The following is a 20475-nucleotide window of genomic DNA, read 5'->3' as shown; positions in this document are numbered from 1 at the left end:
GTCAGAGTGCAGGTGACCTGGCAGCTACTGCAGCATCCATATCTCCATCTCCACAGTGGCAGCCGGGAGCTCTGGTAGCAGTTTAAAGGGCCCTGGGTGGTAGTGGCGGCCGAGCCCTGGGCCTTTTAAATTGTCCCCGGAGCCCCACCGCTGCTTCCCCAGGGCTCCGGCAGCAGGGCTCCGGGGACGGGGCTCCGGCTGCCACTACCACCCCGGGCCCTTTAAATCGTCCCTGGAGCCTGCCGGAGCCCTGCCGGAGCCCACTACCACCAGGGCCCTTTAAATTGCTGTCCCAGCCCCGCCACCGCTACCCCAGGGCTCCGGCAGCGGGGCTCTGGCAGCAATTTAAAGGGCTGGGGGCTTTAAATTGAGCCTGGGGAAGCCGATCCTCCCCGGTACGGCGCACCGGCTCTTGCCGGTACGCCGTACCAGGGCGTACTGAATTACTTTCACCTCTGACAGGCAGTCAACTGAAGTAGTAGGAGCCAGTTAGGCCCTTAAGATGCTGATATCTTCCCTCACTCAGGCCCTGCTACCAGCTGCTTATTTGTCCCCTTCAATTGAGTGTTGAGAGCCAATCTAGCTGGCAGAGAACAGCAGTCATGAGTGAAAGAAGAAAACGCCCCTCTGGGGCAGCATTCAGAAAAAGAAAGCAAAGGAAGCTTTTCTATCTAAGAAGGAAGGTGCTCTCCTGAGATACATAGACACAAATGTTCACGGTGAGCCTTCTGGCCCTGTGAGGATGTGAGTGGTGAGGAGATGCCTGATCTTCCAGTTAGTCAGAGTGCAGGTGACCTGGCAGCTACTGCAGCATCCATATCTCCATCTCAAATGGATGTAACCATGCACATTCCTGAAGAAAAGTGTACATCAGAGAAGAATGCGGTGGAGGCGCAAGAAACAGCTGCTGCTGAGTTTAGTTCCTTAAGTCTAGATGATCCAGGACTGTGGACCCATTTGAGCAGTAGCCTGAGGGACTTCCTTGTACTGCTTGGGCCACAGCAAGTGAAAAACTTCATGTTCCCCCAAAACAATGAAAATAGAAGTTTCCAACCAACACATTACTGGAGTGAAATCCCCAGTGGTGACGAAGTGGAGAGGCCATGGCTTATGTACTCAAAAACCCAGAATGCTGCATACTGGTTTTGTTGCAAACTCTTCCAGTCTAATGTTCCAGCCACATTGGGTCCTACAGGAACAAAGGACTGGAAAAAGCTGGCTAGAAATCTGTCATGCCACGAGAAGGCAGAAAATCACCAGAGAGCATTCCATAGGTGGAAAGAGCTTGATATGAGACTACGGTTAAAGGCCACCATGATCAGCATCAAGAGAAGATTGTATCAGAGTCTCTTTACTGGCAAAATGTTCTGAAAGGGCTCATTGCCATTGTGAGAATGCTTGCTACCCAAACTTAGCACTGTGCGGTACTTCAGATCAACTGTATGTGCCAAACAGTGGAAACTTCCTTAAAATTGTGGAGCTGATGGCTGAGTTGGATGCTGTACTCCAGAAGCATCTAAGAAGAGTCACCACCCAAGAAATGTACACACACCACTACTTTGGAAAAACCATTCAAAATGAGATCATACAGTTACTGGCAACAAAAGCCAAACAGAAGATTGTGACAAATCTGAAGTCAGCAAGATATTACTCTGTTCTGGACTGCACACCTGACATCAGCCATATGGAACAAATGACTTTAAGGGTGCATTTTTGTAACAACCACAGAACCTAGTGAAAATGTCCCTGCAATGGTGACTGTCAAGAGAGCATTTTCTAGAATTTATTGACATTGATTGATGATACTACGGGACCTGGTATGACAAATGCACTTCTTAAAAAACGAGAAGATATGGGAATTGCGATAGCTGACATGACAGATCAGGGCTACGATAATGGTGCCAACATGAGGAAAGAACAGAGGAGTACAGACATGGATCCCATGGGACAAAAAGAGCTCGAAGAGTTAACTCTCGGATCCATGTCTGCATTCATTGAACTTGGTGGTCAGTGATGCAGCATCAGCTTCTAGTGAGACTGCTGAATTTTTTAATGTAATTCAAAGTATCTATGTATTTTTATCTCCATCAACTCATTGATGGCAAATTTTGAAGTAGCATCTGGGAACATCCTCTCTGACACTGAAACCACTGAGTGCCACACAATGGCAAAGTCAAGTGGAGGCGATTAAAGCCTATCAAACACAAAATTCAGAAGATAGATGATGCCATAGATGCCATTATGGAGGATAATGCTATGACAGGAACTGTTCGTGGGAGAACAGTGGCAGAGGGAAATGGAATCACCAGAAACATACGTAACTTCAAATTTCTGTGTGGCTTAGTGTTGTGGCATGACATACTGTTTGAAATAAATGTTGTAAGCAAGAGACTCCAAGATGTTGACCTTGATATATCTGGAGCAATGGAACAACTGGACAAAGCAAAGTCATCCCTACAGTCTTACCGGTCAGACGAGAGATTTCAAAATGTTCTGAAGAGTGCACAGAAGTTGGTAGAGGAACTTCAGACTGAAGCTATTTTCCCACCCATTCAAGAATACAAGAGTCATCAAAGACATTTTGTTGCAAGGCATGGGATAATCCCAAAAGAGGCCCCAAACAACAATTCAAAGTTGAATTCTTTAACCAGGTGCTAGATTGCTCAATACAGTCAGCTGAGGAACATTTCATGCAGCTCAAGGAACACAGCAGAATATTTGGGATGTTGTATGATATTCTAAAACTCCTCACTATACCTGAAGAAGACCTACACCAGCAGTGCTGGGCACTAGAGACAGTGTTGACACATGACATGCACGATATTGATGTGAGTGATTTAGGTGATGAACTGAAAGCCCTTTCAAGATAAATTTCAGCAGGATCAACTCCAAAGGCTGTTATGGAATATATGTGCACAAATAAGATGACCACCCTCTTTCCAAATGCTCTTGTTGCTCTGCTCATACTTCTAACACTTCCTGTAACAGTTGCCACACAGCTTCTCCAAGCTGAAGTTAATAAAAACACATCTACGCTCCACAATGCACAGGAGAGGCTGGTCGGCCTTGCAACCATCTCAATAGAGCATGAGCTGACCCAGACTGTGGACCTTCAGGAAGCAGTTCAAATCTTTGCAACCAAGAAGGCACAGAAAGCACCGCTTTGATTATTCAAACAGATAAAAATAACCGTCTGTACTATGCAGACAAGTGACATTTGCTGTTCAGGCATTTGAAAGTTAAGCAGTACTTGTGGCACCTTAGAGACTAACCAGTTTATTTGAGCATGAGCTTTCGTGAGCTACAGCTCACTTCATCGGATGCATAGCATATCGTGGAAACTGCAGAAGACATTATATACACACAGAGACCATGAAACAAAACTTCCTCCCACCCCACTCTCCTGCTGGTAACAGCTGTTAAGCTGTTAAGCTGTTACCAGCAGGAGAGTGGGGTGGGAGGAAGTTTTGTTTCATGGTCTCTGTGTGTATATAATGTCTTCTGCAGTTTCCACGATATGCTATGCATCCGATGAAGTGAGCTGTAGCTCACGAAAGCTCATGCTCAAATAAACTGGTTAGTCTCTAAGGTGCCACAAGTACTCCTTTTCTTTTTACGAATACAGACTAACACGGCTGTTACTCTGAAACCTGAAAGTTAAGCGTTACTTAAAATTTTTGAACAAGGCATTTTAAGTTTAGTTCTCCTTTATTGGGATAGGTAGCAGAGCAGTACCATGAGAGGAGTAGAACAAGAAGAAGGCAGAATTGAGACCTTTAAAAGTTTTGGCCGAAGCAAGGGGGCATAGGGCTGTCATTTGAGCTCCCCGCTTCAGGTGCCAAAATGTTGTGGGCCAGCCCTGGGGTAGGGATAGGATACAGTGGGATCTAAACAAATTAGAAGATTGGGCCACAAGAAATCTGAGGTTCAACAAGGACAAGTGCAGAGTCCTGCACTTAGGATGGAAGAATCCCTTGCACTGCTACAGACTAGGGACCGACTGACTAGGCAGCAGTTCTGCAGAAAAGGACCTAGGGGTTACAGTGGACGAGAAGCTGGATGAGTCAACAGTGTGCCCTTGTTGCCAAGAAGGCTAACAGCATTTTGGGCTGTATAAGTAGGAGCATTGCCAGCAGATTGAGGGAGGTGATCGTTCCCCTCTATTTGACATTGGTGAGGCCTCATCTGGAGTACTGTGTCCAGTTTTGGGCCCCACACTACAAGAAGGATGTGGAAAAATTGGAAAGAGTCCAGCGGAGGGCAACAAAAATGATTAGGGGCTGGAGCACATGACTTATGAGGAGAGGCTGAGGGAACTGGGATTGTTTAGTCTGCAGAAGAGAAGAATGAGGGGGAATTTGATAGCTGTTTTCAGCTACCTGAAAGGTGGTTCCAAAGAGGATGGACCTACGCTGTTCTCAGTGGTAGCAGATGACAGAACAAGGAGTAATGATCTCAAGTTGCAGTGGGGAAGGTTCAGGTTGGTTATTAGGAAAAACTTTTTCACTAGGAGGGTGGTGAAACACTGGAATGGGTTACCTAGGGAGATAGTGGAATCTCCTTCTTTAGAGGTTTTTAAGGTCAGGCTTGACAAAGCTCTGGCTGGGATGATTTATTTGGGGATTGGTCCTGCTTTGAGCAGGGGGTCGGACTAGATGACCTCCTGAGGTCCCTTCCAACCCTGATATTCTATGATTGATTCTATCTACCAGACCACTTCCCTTTTTTTTTTTCCCCCTCTCCCCAAAGTAACCTCGTTTCCATAGCAATTTAACATTTAATTCCTGGTCTTTTACTGCAAGACTCACTACTCCAGAGAAGAAGCCACGCTTCACACCTTAGACGTTAGAGCATTGACTTTCTATCTAGAGAGAACTACACCTTTTAGGGCTTCTCAAAGATTTTTTCTTTCACAGATAATTAAAGGGGTCCCTATCTGAACCCAAAGCCAGATGAGTTTCTGGCTCTGTTTATCTTATGAGGTTTCTAATTCTTAGCCCCCTCCAACAGTTACAGCCTGTTCTACTGGATCACAGTCTACATCTGTAGCTCTTTTGAAGAATGTTTCATTTGTAGAAATCTGTGGACATGCCACATGGGATTCAGCTCACACCTTTTCAGACCATTGTTCTCTGGTTCATGCCTCAGGGACAGATGCTGCTTTTGGAACTGCTGTTCTTCAAACAGCCTTAGGGCTTGTCTACCCTGGCACTTTACAGCGCTGCAACTTTCTCACTCAGGGGTGTGAAAAAACACCCCCCGAGTGCAGCAAGTTTCAGCACTGTAAAGCGCCAGCATAAACAGTGCACCAGCTCTGGGAGCCACGCCTCTCGTGGAGGTGGGGTTTTTTAGAGCGCTGGGAGAGCTCTCTCCTAGCACTCTGTCGTGACTACACAAGCCACGTTAAAGCTCTGCTGCGGCAGTGCTTTAGCCTTGCCAGTGTAGACTAGCCCTTACATTGGGCTTCAAAACACCCCCCTCTTATAGGAAGTATTGCTTGGGAATCCACCTATAGTGGAGCACCCACAGGGATGTTGTCTGAGGAAGGAAGGAGCAGTTACTTACAAGGTAACTGGAGTTCTTCGAGATTTGTGTCCCTGAGTATGCGCCACTATCTATCCTCCTTCCCCTTTGCTTCGGAGTCTTTGCCGTAGCAGTAGAGAAGGAACTGAGGGTGGTTTGTCAGACGCTGCCCTATGTGCCCTCAGTACAGGGCACGAGGCTAGCTAGGGCACATATGTAGATCAAATGGACAGTGCTACCAAAAAGCTTCTGATCAAAGGAAAAGGGGCTCATGAATGCCTGAAGTGTAGCGCTCATAGGGACAAATATCTCTAAGAACTCCAGTTACTGTACAAGGTATGTAAAAATAAAGAGATTAATGTGTACTTATTACATTGTTCATTATGCTGTGGACTTAATTTATAGGAATGATGTAGTAGGCTGTGTAATGGAAGCTTTACAAGTGAGACAAAGGAAATTTAGCTGTGTACTGATTTCATCACAGTCGTGTCTCAAGTCAAACTTGACTGTTTCAAGTAAATACTTTCATACCCTGAATGTTCCCTCCTTTACACTGTTGAATCCTGCATATGTCATCTTGTATTTTATGTTCTTCAGACTGTTAGATGGAGAAAATGAGGATTGGATAATTCTGAAATGCCCTATAAGTGTTTGGTGAGGCTGTAAAAAATTAAGACTCAAGGTGTAGTATAGCATCATGAGCTCTGCAGGCAAGTTCTTTCAGTCCTCCAAATCTCAAACAATTTACAGTTTACAGAGGAGGAAGAATTGAAACTGCTGGTACCTTAAAGCATTTTTATTTTTAAAAATTTTATTTCTTATCTCAAATAAGACTAAGAAATGGAGTTACATAATGTCGCTCTTCAGCATCCCACAGAAACCATTTGGCATCATTTGTTATCTGCTGCAGGAAAAAACACTTTAAACAGGCTGGAATCTTGGGGAAAAAAATCTTTGCTTTACGGAGTTTGGTGAGAACCAGAATGCATAAAGTACAGGCTTCCGTTTTGGGAACAGAAAATTTGTAGACAAGTTTACTCGCTTTTCTACAGTGCTGTCTTTAGAGTCCTCTAGATAAGTAATATCTACTTAAGTCTTGTATGGTGCTTTTATATGCTTTATCATTAACCACTGAAAAATACAGTTTATCTAAATTACTAAAACCAGTGCAAAACAATGAAGAGTTAAATTTTAAATACATGAAATCTTAGTACACTTAAACTTCAAATATCAAAATAGATTCCAAAATGTGTGATTACTAGGTATTCATCAAGGAAAAGGTCATGACCCAGAATTGCTTTGCTAAACCACCACCTCCTTTCATGCAAAAATTCCCACAAGACTGACCCACTTTAATTCTTGTGGCCATGAAAAGTAAATAAAGGCTGTTGTTTTTATTTATTAATCATTTAATGCATACACCTTTATAGTTATAAAATCAACTATGATTTGCACACACCTTTGAGTAGCTGTATGATCTGGCTGCTGTATCTAGGGTGACCAGATGTCCCAATTTTATAGGGACAGTCCCTGTATTTGGAGCTTTTTCTTATATAGGCACCTATTATCACCCACCCCCGTCCCAATTTTTTTCACCTGCTATCTAGTCACTCTAGTTGTATCTTCTCCCCTTCCCTACTGGTTTAGTCTCCTCTTCATTGCGTTGTCAGTCTAGGCAAGACCATATCCTCCCTGGATATGTCTACTCTGAAAATTTTGTGAGAATTCTTCTTCACTAGTGCACACCTCTTCTCCCGCCACTATAACAGCAAAAGCCATAGTATGAACAGGATGCAAATGTCTTTATTACGATGTCATTAAGCCCTGTTCAAAGCAGTACTCATGGAGGAAAGAAACATTGACAAATATTCTTAATGTAGAAGAGGCCTTTGTGTTTGCTTGGCTGTAATCACATGTTCATGTGTTCAGTTAATAAATAATTAACAAATGCGTTTATAGAATTTTTTGTGGCCTTTAATTGTGAATCGCAAGACAGATTCAGTCCTCCTAGAGATTTCACAAAGTATTATGCAGAAATCAACGTACATTACCTTTAAAGAATCTCAGTTACTTTTGTTCCAGGTTGCTGGGGCTACCATACAAGAAAATAGAACTGAACATAGTTAGTCTTTCTAAGAAGAAAATGTAGATACATCTGCCCTATATCCTACAAAATCAGAAGGTAGTGCTTAAAATCTATGCTAAAATGTTAATTGTGCTGCTTGTTTCTGAAAATTATATTGAGGAGTAAAATTTAAAACTTTATTTTTTGTATTCATAGGTTTATACAGTAGAAATACTTATTGAGGTTTTATTTGCTGTAAAAAATTGAAAAGGTATTACTTAAAACTGGTGGTCATGGCTGATAAAGTAGTATTGTTTAAGTAGTTAACAAAATGAAATGCTAAGTTATACAGTATGGTAACATTTTAAAAACTATATTCAGTTTTTCTTCTGTTTGCTCTTGTTTACAATTTCATAAAGTAAAATATTGAATAATTTTACTTTAATATATTAGTCATTTAATTTGATGATTTAGTTAACCATCTTGAGTGTTTAGCATGATGTAATGTATTTTGACCAACTGCTGTAATACAAGATGTAATTAACTCAGTATTCAGCAGATCGTTTTATCAGTATTTTAACATGTCATAGCAATCTCTAAAAATGGAATTGGATAGTTTTTGTGCTTGTTTCTGAAAGGATTTATTTAAAAATATTATTGTCTGTCAAACTGACTAGTTATCACACTAAGAGAAGATGAATTTCCCCCATGCTACCTCTTACTTAAGAGAACACAGTTTATTTTTCAATACTAGTTCACTCAGGAAGAGCTATTTATGCACAAGAATAAAATAATTAAGAAAATGCATTTGTGTGAATTTTGGAAATCCATTACCTATTCATTTATAACAAATAACTTATGACTTTAAGGTGCATACATGTTGTTTGCATTTAAGTTTGTACGATAAAAATATATATTTGAGAAATACAAACAATGCAGAATTTACTTAGTATATAATTGGGTTTTGCTTAGCTTCATAATTCAGTGCTTTCATTTTCAAATGTAACCAACTCATATTTTGACTGAGTAGTATCTGTGAAAACATGCTATATAAGTTTCATGAGAGCAGGTGCTTTGGAGGCCAGAGAGGTAGTTATCCACTCTTAAGGGTTTTTTTGAATCTACAATCTGCTTTCTTAAATGTGGCAGCTGTTTGGAGCACGTTACACCTGTCAAAAGCCTGCATTGGCTTGATAATGCTTCCAGATATAATGCAGGGTACAAACGCTGACCTGTAACTCTGTCTGGTCTAAGTCCTGATTACTAAGAAGGCTACCTGTTGCGGTAAAGAAGAAAGGGTACTTCTGCCTAGAGCCCTTACCTTTAATCTCTCTGGGGGACCAGAGGAAGGGTGTTCTCACTGGAGGGTCCTCAGTTCTGGAACTGGCTCCACAATTATCCCAATGAAGCCTGAGTTTTAAGTCATGGTGGCCTGCTTCTGTAACCTTTTGTCTGAGGAGCACAACTGTGTCAAAGAGATGAACATTTCCATCTAAACTATAGGTAACATGGTCATATTTGAGGACTTGGACTGAGTAAAGATGAATCATATTTGCAGGACATTAACTTTGCCTTGAAATAGCAAGTACGCCAAATTGAAAATTGCATTAACTTATTAAATCTGAAAGCCCATTACAAAATCTTAAGATGATATATTATGTAAATGTCAAAATGAGTATTGAGTTGGAAATATGTTTAGATATATTTTTCTAAATTATTAGTGATGCTGTAAGAGATTAAATAAAAATGGTCAAAGTGTGAGAGAGAGAGAAAAGGAAAAATGGATTCCCAGTGAAAGTATACCCATAGCAAACAAAGGTTACACTTATTTTCATCTAAAGAATCTTTGGAATAACATCTATAAAATACCTGATTTACAGAGTAATTTCTTTTTTGCAGTTGTTTCCACAATATTCCAAAATATTACTCTTGCAAGTTTATCATTTAGTTTGTTTTTCAGAATTAAATTTCCATTATACTTCCTTGTTTTATAGAAACAGAGCTCAGTATACAATACTGAATGGGGAAGAATTTAGCATCCTGTTAAAGAGCAAGTGCAATTTAGTAGAATCTGTGTCACTTTAGGAACCAGACAATGCTCAAATTGGTTCATAAAGCATGTTTGGTATTTCTGAAGTCAATATGAAGATTTAATTCCTCTTGACATAAATAACTCTCAGGCTAGTAAAGCTGCTTGACCACAACAAAAATTATCTGATTTTTTTCAGTAGTTAAATGAGAAGAATTTAAGATCTGGGAGCGCTTCAGATTAGTAATGAAAAGCACTAAGGAAAGGTGGCTTGTTCTGTTCTGTGTAGTGTAGCTATATACCTTAAGCTTGCTGCTTAAGGGGAAACTAGTATTTTCAGTATTTTAATATTCTATTAAAAAAAAAAAAGGGGGTTGTATAAGAGGTTTTCTACTGGCCCTTTAAAGGTCCTTTCAACAAATGGAAGCGGGTAGGTCTGAGAGCAATATCAGATATGTTTCTCTCCTTTGTCTACTTGCCTACGTGGCTCTTCAGCACTTTTTCTCCTTTGTTAAAATTTAGGTCTGTGGGGGGGAAAAGGGCTAATATGTAAGTGCTAAGATATTTATTTTATTTTTTACCAAAAACATGACTTCTGTTGAGATTTTTTTCAAAACTCTTTTTATGCCCATTCATAAATATAACCCCTTTTGAAGAGTTCACAATGGCTTCATGGCATTTAGCAGATCCAATGTGAAATAATTTACTTTGAAAAATGAGACGTGGTATTTCCTGACACATTAAAGTGTTTACTTAAGATAAGCCCTTCTGACCACTTCACTTGGTCTTCTAGAGTGACCTTTAGTTTTTGCGTTGTAGTTCTCATACTTTTAAAAGTATGTTTTCAAAATATTGCACATTTCATTAGATTTAAATCTTGCTAATTTTGCAGGGTTTTTCCATCATTTCTTCTTTTAACTTTGTAATTATTTTGTTTTATATAGAGAAGATTGTGGTCACCAAACACATTCTGTGTGTAACAATCCAGATTTTAACTTACATCTGTAAGTGGTGAAAAGCTAATGCATTTATGTAACAGGTCCATAGAGTTGTCCCCTCCCATATGCACCATGCTCAGCCCAGATTTTAAATGCATTTGAGCATGTACTGTATTTTGTACACATAATTGTTCCTGTTCATCTTAATTTCTAGTCTTGTTCCCTTGAGAAGTTGGATACTTGCTAGACTTAAAAGGCAACTTTTAATCTCCGTTAACCTAGCTACAAAACAATGAATTGTACTAAAAGAATTCTAAAGCATTCAGGAACAGATGTATTGCACTACCAAGTCATCTGCTCTAGAACAAAATCAGTTGGTTCTTATGATATTACACATAACTTTTTACAGAGTGTGTGTTTGTGTCAAGATTGTACAATGCAAATTTTGGATTGTAGGCTAAATTTTCAAAAGAGACTTGATTTCAGGTGCCTGAACTTTTAGGTGACCAACTTTAGACATTTAAGGGGCCTGGTTTTCAGCAAGTGCTGAGCATCAAAAATCAGGCCTCTTTATTTAGATTTAAAAATCTAAGTCATATAGCCAAGGTTCTAACTGCCCTAGCATCATTAATAACTCAATAAAATGCCAGCAGCGTTCATGTAGTCATTTCACAGGGACTCAGCCAGAGACCCCTTTCCACCCTTCATCCTTATGAAAAGCATACTTGCAGCCCTCTTCAGAAACCAGCCCTCTTCAAGTTGTCTCAAGCTGGGCATTCAAAAGTCGAAGTACCTAAAATATTTACTAAGCAGCACTTGGGAGGGGGTAACAAATCAAATACATTTAATTGAGTTTTGATGGTTAATTTTCAAGAATATATAGTGGGGAAAAAAATGTAGAACAGCTACCATGGATGAACACAAGATACCTTGTGAAAGTGATGGAACAGAAATTGTTGTTTCTAGAATACACATATGATCCATCCAATATTTTCCCCAATTAAGTATCTGTTTATTTTAGTGTAGTTCCTTAAACACTGCTTCACTGTATTTTTAGGTGATGTGATATAACTGTAAAAATGTTAACATGAGCCTATTTCCAACATTTATAGTATTTTAAGGCAAACGTTTAAATTTATATTTTTCATATATAGGTAGAAATAATTCAAGAACTTGTTACTGGTTACGAAGCCTCTCTGAAAACCTGTGACTTTTTTAGTCCATATGGTAAGTTTTAATGGACAGGTATTAAAATTACATTTCAGTTACTAATCCCTGTATTGACAGTTATCAATAATTGTTGGAGTGCTGCTGCCTTTTGCCAGAGAATAGTTATATCTCTACCTTTTTGCAAATGAAAACAATTTAGCAAATATTTGCTCAATTTATCAAGTTTTTTTTTGTGTTTTTCCCCAAATGAAGTCTTCAACCTTATTGGCCACTGTAATTTTATATCTGTTTTGTTACAGAAAATGGAGAGAAGGAGCCCCCAACGACACTACTTTGGGTTCGTTATTTCCTGGCACAGCACTTTGACAAACTTGGCCAGTGTTCATTGGCCTTGGAATACATTAATGCTGCAATTGCAAGCACTCCAACATTAATAGAACTGTTCTATTTAAAAGCAAAAATTTACAAGGTAAAAAAGTTGAATTAAATATGTCTAATTTTAGGCTGTGAGAGGTCCCTTACTCAGTTGAAATTTTCATAAGATTTGATAGTGTGATTTTCTGGTTTGGGGCATGATCATTTGCTCTGTTTTTTATTTGACACTCTGTTCTGTCAATCAGAAAATGTAAACACACTTTCCAGTTTGTTTATACTATGGAGTAAAGCATCATAACTTACGAGTGGTCACTTTGGATAGTCCACAGGAAAAAAAGACTAAACTATCTTTAATATTTCTAAGGTGCTTATAAATCCTGGTGCCAAAGTACTAATAGCTATAAAATGTCTATATTTAATCAAAAATTTATTTAAGAATGAAATATAACTCACTTTTTTTTTTTCCATAACAGCATGTAGGTAATCTCAAGGAAGCTGCCAAATGGATGGATGAAGCACAGTCTTTGGATACAGCAGATAGATTCATCAACTCCAAATGTGCAAAATATATGCTCCGAGCAAATATGGTGAAAGATGCAGAGGAGATGTGTTCCAAGTTTACAAGGGTAGGAAATATTGTTTTAAAGAGGGGGTTGGTAGTATTTTCAGTCGGAAAATCACATATCAGATGTAATTATCTGATACCGCATCTCTGCCAGAGTAACTGATTTGAGTGATAGCAGAAATCTACCCATTAGAGATATTTTGTCCATTGTTAGGGTATGCTTGCCTGTGTAATTATAACTTAATATTAGTAATAACTAATTTTCTAGTAGACTGTGATGTAGCACAGATGTTATTCCAGAAACGTTAATGCATTGCCACACATACAGGAGTAAGTCCCTTTGTGGAACACACTTGATAGCTGTCGTGTCTTGGAAAATTGTCATTGTCAAGCTGTGTAACTTGGACTAATGGTTTAAGAACAAATCTGCATTTCAAATTGTTCATGCTGAATCCAAGTCATTTCAATAAGACTTATGCATGGTCTACACTACGAGTTTAGGTTGAATTTAGCAGAGTTCTCTCGATTTAACCCTGCGTCCATCCACGTGACGAAGCCCTTTTTTTCGACTTAAACAGCTCTTAAAATCGATTTCTTTACTCCACCCCCAACAAGGGGATTAGCGCTGAAATCGGCCTTGCCGAGTCGAATTTGGGGTACTGTGGATGCAATTCGATGGTTTTGGCCTCCGGGAGCTATCCCAGTGTGCTCAGTTGTGACCGTTCTGGACTGCGCTCTCAACTCAGATGCACTGGCCAGGTATACAGGAGAAGGTCCGCAAACTTTTGAATCTCGTTTCCTGTTTGGCCAGTGTGGTGAGCTCACCTGCACAGGTCACCATGCAGAGCTCATCATCACAGGAGACCATGCAGTCCCAGAATCGCTGAAGAGCTCCAGCATGGACCGAATGGGAGGTACAGGATCTGATCACTGTATGGGGAGATGAATCCATGCTGGCAGAACTCTGTTCGAAAAGACGAAATGCCAAAATATTTGAAAAAAATCTCCAATGGCATGAAGGACAGGGGCTATAACAGGGACCCACAGCAGTGCCGCGTGAAAATTAAGGAGCTCAGGCAAGCCTACCAAAAAACCAGAGAGGCAAACAGCCGCTCTGGTTCAGAGCCCCAGACGTGCTGCTTCTATGATGAGCTGTATGCCATTCTAGGGGGTGCAGCCACCACTACCTCAACCCTGTGCTTTGACTCCGTCCAAGGAGTGGGAGGCAACACGGAAGCGGGTTTTGGGGGCAAGGAAGATAATAGCTTATAGCAAGGAAGCGGAGAAACCATTTTCCCCAACAGCCAGGATCTGTTTACCACCCTGGACCTGGACTCAGTACCCCCCGAATCCACACAAGGTGGGCTCCTGAACCCTGAAGGTGGAGAAGGGACCTCTGGTGAGTGTACCTTTTGTAAATATTTATACATGGTTTAAAAGCAAGCGTGTTTAATGATTAATTTGCCTTGGCATTCGTGGCCAGTACAGCTACTGGAGAAAGTCTGGGAATGGAGCGGAAATCATCCAGGGACATCTCCATAAAGCTCTCCTGGATGTACTCCCAAAGCCTTTGCAAAAGGTGTCTGGGGAGGGCAGCCTTATTCTGTCCTCCACGGTAGGACACTTTCCCACGCCAGGCCAGTAGCACGTAGTCGAGAATCATTGCAGAACAAAGCATTGCAGCGTATGGTCCCGGTGTTTGCTGGCACTCAAACAACATCCGTTCTTTATCTCTGTGTTACCCTCAGGAGAGTGATATCATTCATGGTCACCTGGTTGAAATACGGTTGTTTTAGTAAGCAGACATTCAGAGGTGCCCGTTCCTGCTGGGCTGTTTGTGGCTGAACAGAAATCAGGGTTAGTTGGGTTTCTGCTGCATGTGAACCCGGAAACTGCAGCCCCTCCTTTTAAATTGCCAACCCATTTTAAATATGGCTATTTCGTATGGGAAATGAGGGTGCTGCTGTTCGAAACCATTCCCACATGTTATGAAGATTAAAGAAGCCAAAAGACTGTGGCTTACCATGGCTGCCTGCAAGTCGAATTCTGCTGACCGGCCCTGCATGAGTGATCTCTCACACCAAACCGGCATATCCTCAATAAGAGGCACAATGTGACCTTGTAATGAAAGCACATGTGCTTTGTAATGTTAACAGCAAGATTTACTGTGAAAGAGTCTACCCATTGTTCTATAGAATGTGTCTCTTTAACTACTACTCTCCCTTTTTTTCCTCCAGCAGCTGCATATGTTTCTCCTTCCCAGAGGCTAGCAAAGATAAGAAGGCGAAAAAAACGCATTCGCGATTAAATGTTCTGACCTCAGGCTGTCCTCCCACACTGACAGAGCACAGCAAAATACATGGAGGCAGACAATCTCAGAGTGCAAGAAAACACAATATGACCATGAGGAGAGGTGGCGGGCTGAAGATGTTAGGTGGCATCAGCTTGCTGAAAGAAGGCAGGAGTCAATGCTCAGGCTGCTGGAGGATCAAACTCATATGCTCCAGCATATGGTTGAGCTGCAGGAAAGGCAGCAGGAGCACAGACTGCCGCTACAGCCCCTGTGTAACCAACCGCTCCCCACCCCAAGTTCCATAGCATCCTCGCCCAGATGCCCAAGAACGTGGTGGGGGGGCCTACAGCCACTCCACCCCCAAAGGATTGCCCAAGCAACAGAAGGCTGGCATTCAATAAGTTTTAAAGTGCTGTGTGGCCTTGTCCCTCCCTCCTCCACCACCCCTCCCGGGCTACCTTGGCAGTTATCCCCCTGTTTGTGTGATGAATTAATAAAGAATGCATGAATGTGATGCAACAATGACTTTATTGCCTCTGCAAGCAGTGATCGAAGGGGGGAGGGGAGGGTGCTTAGCTTACAGGAAAGTAGAGTGAACCTGGGGGGCAGGGGAGGTTTCCATCAAGGAGAAACAAACATAACTTTCACACTGTAGCCTGGCCATTCCTGAAACTGGTTTTCAAAGCTTCTCTGATGCGCACTGCGCCCTCCTGTATTCTGCTAACCACCCTGGTGTCTGGATGCACGTAATCAGCGGCCAGGCGATTTGCGTCAACCTCCCACCCCGCCATAAACGTCTGCCCCTTACTCTCACAGATATTGTGGAGCACACAGCAAGCAGTAATAACAGTGGGAATATTGGTTTCGCTGAGGTCTAAAAAGAAAAGGAGTACTTGTGGCACTTTAGAGACTAACAAATTTCGTTAGTCTCTAAGTTGCCACAAGTACTCCTTTTCTTTTTGCGAATACAGACTAACACGGCTGCTACTCTGAAAGCTGAGGTCTAATAGTCAGTAAACTCTGCCAGCGCGCTTTTAAACGCCCAAATGCACATTCTACCACTATTCTGCACTTGCTCAGCCTATAGTTGAAGAGCTCTTTACTACGGTCCAGGGTGCCTGTGTACGGCTTCATGAGCCATGGCATTAAGGGGTAGGCTGGGTCCCCAAGGCTAACTGTTGGCATTTCAACATCCCCAACGGTTATTTACTGTCTGGGAATAAAGTCCCTTGCTGCAGCCATTGAAACAGACCAGAGTTCCTGAAGATGCGAGCGTCTTGTATCTTTCCCAGCCATCCCACGTTGATGTTGGTGAAACGTCCCTTGTGATCCACCAGTGCTTACGGCACCATTGAAAAGTACCCCTTTCGGTTTATGTACTGACTGCCTTGCCAAGATAGGGATATGAGTTCCGTCTATCGCCCCACCGTTGCAGCAAAGCCATCCACTATGACCTGCACATTTCTCAGAGTCACTACCCTTGATATCAGCAGCTCAGTGATAGCGTTGGCTACTTTCATCACAGCAGCCCCCACAGTAGATTTGCCCTCTCCAAATTGATTCCCGACTGACCGGTAGCTGTCTGGCATTGCAAGCTTCCACAGGGCTGTTGCCACTCGCTTGTGAACTGTGAGGGCTGCTCTCATCTTGCTATTCTTGCGCTTCAGGGTAGGGGAAAGCAAGTCACAAAGTTCCATGAAAGTGCCCTTACGCATGCGAAAATTTCGCAGCCACTGGGAATCGTCCCAGACCCGCAACACTGTGTGGTCCCACCATTCTGTGCTTTTTTCCCTGGCCCAGAATCGGCGTTCCATGCCATGAACCTGCCCAATTGACACCATGATGTGCACATTGCAGGAGCCTGTACTTTGTGAGAACTCTATGTCCATGTCCTGATCAGTCTGGTCACCACACTGCAGTCGCCTTCTCCTCACCTGGTTTCACTTTTCTTGCAGGTTACGGTTCTGCATATCCTGCTGGATAATGTGTGCGGTATTTATAGTGCTCGTAATTGCCGCAGTGATCTGAGCGGACTCCATGTTCCCAGTGCTGTGGCGTCTGCGCTGAAAAAAAAAAAAAAGGCGCGAAACGATTGTCTGCCTTTGCTTTGGCTTACAGGGTTGGCTTACAGGGAATTAAAATCAACAAAGGGGGTGGCTTTGCATCAAAGAGAAACAGAGTGGTCCCATCAAGGATAGAACTCAGAACCCTGGGTTTAGCAGGCCATTGATTTCACGGAGGGAGGGAGGATAAAATGAATACAAAACAAATCTGGTCTATTTCTTGTTTTGATCCACTTCATCTATCTTTATACATCTTGCTGGCAGCATACAGGGCAGTACGATGCTGGCGATCGTCGTCTCCTGGCTGCTTAGTAGAAGACGGTGCAGTAGGACTACCGGCAGGACTGAATCACTATGAGATGAAACTTAAAAGGGAAATGACCTGGCTGAGTCACTCCCATGTTTGCCCAGGCGCCCCTGACCGACCTCACCGAGGTCAGCTAAAAGAGCACCCTGAGTATGGCGACGATGGCTACCAGTCTTACTGCACTGTCTCCTGCCAAAAGGCAACGAGCTGCTGCTGTGTAGCAATGCAGTACCGCGTCTGCCAGCACCCAGGAGACGTACGGTGAGCTGAGTGGGCTCCATGCTTGGTGTAGTATGGCGTCTGCACGGGTAACCTAGGAAAAAAGGCACGGAACGATTGTCTGCCGTTGCTTTCACGGAGAGAGGGAGGGAAGGGGGTGCCTGACGATATGTACCCAGAACCACCCGCAACAATGTTTTTGCCCCATCAGGCACTGGGATTTCTACCCAGAATTCGGATGGGCGGCGGAGACTGCGGGAACTGTGGGATAGCTACCCACAGTGTAACGCTCCAGAAGTTGACGGTTGCCTCGGTACTGTGGACGCCGACTAATGCACTTGTGTGGGGACTCGCACAATCAACTGTATAAAAACGCTTTCTACAAAACCAACTTCTATAAATTCGACCTAATTTTGTAGTGTAGACATAGCCTTAGGCTTCTAAGGGCCAGTTTTTCAAAGCTATTTTGGCACCTAAAGATGCAGATAGACATCTGTTACTATTTAGGTGCTTTTGAAAATCCTAAGCACCTAATTCCCATTGATTTAACTTGAAAATGGGATTTAGCCTCCTAAGCCACTTTTATGCACTCCTGAAAACTTAACTTGTAGCCCCCTGCTTATAAAGTCCATGATGTCTGCATTCATGTGAGTGTAAAAACTAAGGTCCTCACTGCAAAACAGTTTGTATAATTCCAGAAATGTAAGCAGCACTTCAGAAATACCATTCTTCTACCTAAGGTGCTCACTGCTTGTCAGTTTCCAGAAACTGTAGAAATCCACAGTGTAGTCTGGTGATTCCTATAAGCAGAGAATTTTTCACTAAGTGCGGGTGAGGGAGGATCTGGTTTGATTTAGTGTGCCATTTAGTTTTTGTATAAAGTTTTTTGTACTGTGGAAAATAAGATGTCTTTGTTTTCTTAGAATATCAATGGAAGTCTTTGTTGACTCTTTTGTTGTATAATCTATGAAAGTTTTGATCTAGATGTTTGTTGATGTTTTTATCAGCTGACATTTATATTTTCACGTATTAATGGAACAATTGTAGTATTTTCTTCAGATGTAGTAATGCAATCTATTTATAGTTTTTGATAATACAGAATTAAGACAAAGATACATTTAAGTGTTAAATAATTTATATGTCAGAATTAGATTATTTAGTAGTGTTTTCCTTTCCTCTTAAGTGTTTTGATAATTTGGTGGCAAACTTGGTTTCTTGTATGTCATTATTTTGATAGTTTATGCAGAACGTGCCTTCCAATTTATTCAATAGTTTTTATTGATCTAAAATCTTGAAATTTATATTAAAAAAAATCCTATACTCCTCAATAATTTTTATTTATTTTTAATTCCAAATCCAGAGTATAAAACTTTGGGATCAGTAGAGGTACTAGCAACAAACCAGTAAATATACCTGTTGGTTTTAAACTAGCAGGTGCTTCCTCTGATTCAGGCAAAAAAGAATAAACGAATCCTTCAGAAACTTAGATTCTCATAAAAATGAGTCTGATATTTCACTGCCTCTTAATCTTAGAAGAGGGAATTGTCTCTTTTCTTGTTTGAATTTATCTTCAAAAAATATTGAGATATTTTTCAAGCATATTAATCTGTGCCCATGTGGCTTTGCAGAAGTACCACTTAAAGAAACAAGGAGGCTGGAAGAAGCATCAGTTTGAGCGGGAGTGATTTTTTTTCTTTTCAGAATGTCAATAACTATTCAATAAGAGAGGTTTTGCAGTTATCGCTATTTTTTATTGTATTGCAAGTGTGTTTATGGATGAGTGAATGGTTGTTTAGTAACAAAAGTCATGTGTGAGAAAAAGGGTATACAGCAGTTGATAAATTATTGGTCTCACCAGTTATGAATATCTTCATTTTAGGAAGGGACATCTGCTATGGAAAATCTAAATGAGATGCAGTGTATGTGGTTCCAGACTGAATGCGCTTCAGCTTATCAGAGACTAGGGAAGTGTGGTGATGCTTTGAAAAAATGTCATGAAGTGGAAAGGGTAAGTAGGTAAAAAGTTTGGTCTGTTCCTATATAAATTTTTTCATAATGTAGTGTACATATTGGTTGCCTCAATCAGTTCAGCATGGCATTCTTCACATTTAAAACTCTGAATACTGCAGTTTTTAAAAATGCTGTATAATCTGTGTGTTAACTTAAATGGATAACAGATCTTGTTCTTCGTTAATGTAACTATTAATTAAAAAGAAGTAAATGAAAAGTCCAATAACCATAAATCTTTTTGACACGTTATCTAAAACTATTCTTACATTGCTTTGTGCCATCTCTCTTCTACCTGTTCAAAAATGTATATATTGTTTAAAAACAAAATAAAATGGGATAGTATTTTCTGATGGACTCGGAACAATACAAATTGCTGTTCACATCAACGGGGGCGGCCAGCGTTTGTTTTTTGGGTAAATTAAGTTAGCTTGCTTTTAAAAGAGATGGAGGGAGGATTTCTCTTAGCTACATTTCGACAATAAATGGTTGTCTCTTATTTTCTGTGTTAGATATGTCAGGGTTGCAAATAATGCTACTTGTTACTCCACTTTGTATCTAAATGGTAATGAACAGAAAATCGGTGAAAGGATTTAAGTGTGATCTTGGTTTTTGTTTTTTTAGCATTTTTTTGAGATTACAGATGATCAGTTTGACTTCCACACATACTGCATGAGAAAGATGACTCTTCGGGCCTACGTAGACCTTTTGAGATTGGAAGATGTTCTCAGAAAACATGCCTTTTATTTCAAGGCTGCTCGATCAGCAATTGAAATCTACTTGAAACTACATGATAATCCTCTAACCAATGAAAGCAAAGAACAAGAAGTGAATTCAGGTACCTAGGCAGTAATGGAGGCCAATATGTGTAAATAACACAAATTAAAACTTACTTAGCTAAATAATATTGCAGGCTATAAA

The 20475-nt window shown here is 41.1% G+C and overlaps 1 protein-coding gene and 1 long non-coding RNA gene across 12 annotated transcripts in view; both read left to right on the top strand.

Moving 5' to 3' along the window:
- Positions 1–20475, top strand: part of NAA16 (N-alpha-acetyltransferase 16, NatA auxiliary subunit) — a 110554-nt gene that overhangs the window by 79707 nt on the left and 10372 nt on the right. For 7 of the 11 annotated variants that reach the window (XM_037894718.2, XM_037894727.1, XM_037894753.1 and 4 more), the window contains 5 exons: positions 11710–11782; positions 12025–12194; positions 12574–12726; positions 19427–19555; positions 20179–20392. In XM_037894718.2, the coding sequence (XP_037750646.1) occupies positions 11710–11782; positions 12025–12194; positions 12574–12726; positions 19427–19555; positions 20179–20392 (739 nt within the window). Of the gene's footprint in view, positions 1–7590; positions 7706–11709; positions 11783–12024; positions 12195–12573; positions 12727–19426; positions 19556–20178; positions 20393–20475 lie in introns of those variants that run through there. The other 4 variants (XR_005224698.2, XR_005224697.2, XR_005224699.2 and 1 more) reach the window with 4 other exon arrangements.
- Positions 13794–14950, top strand: LOC122463442. Its single transcript, XR_006286842.1, has 2 exons — positions 13794–14064; positions 14903–14950. It is a non-coding gene; the product is annotated as an uncharacterized LOC122463442 (long non-coding RNA).

Source organism: Chelonia mydas, chromosome 1 (genome assembly GCF_015237465.2).
Source record: "Chelonia mydas isolate rCheMyd1 chromosome 1, rCheMyd1.pri.v2, whole genome shotgun sequence".
Lineage (NCBI taxonomy): Eukaryota > Metazoa > Chordata > Testudines > Cheloniidae > Chelonia > Chelonia mydas.
The sequence above is the reverse complement of the archived record's forward strand: the minus strand, read 5'-3'. Positions and strand labels throughout refer to the sequence as shown.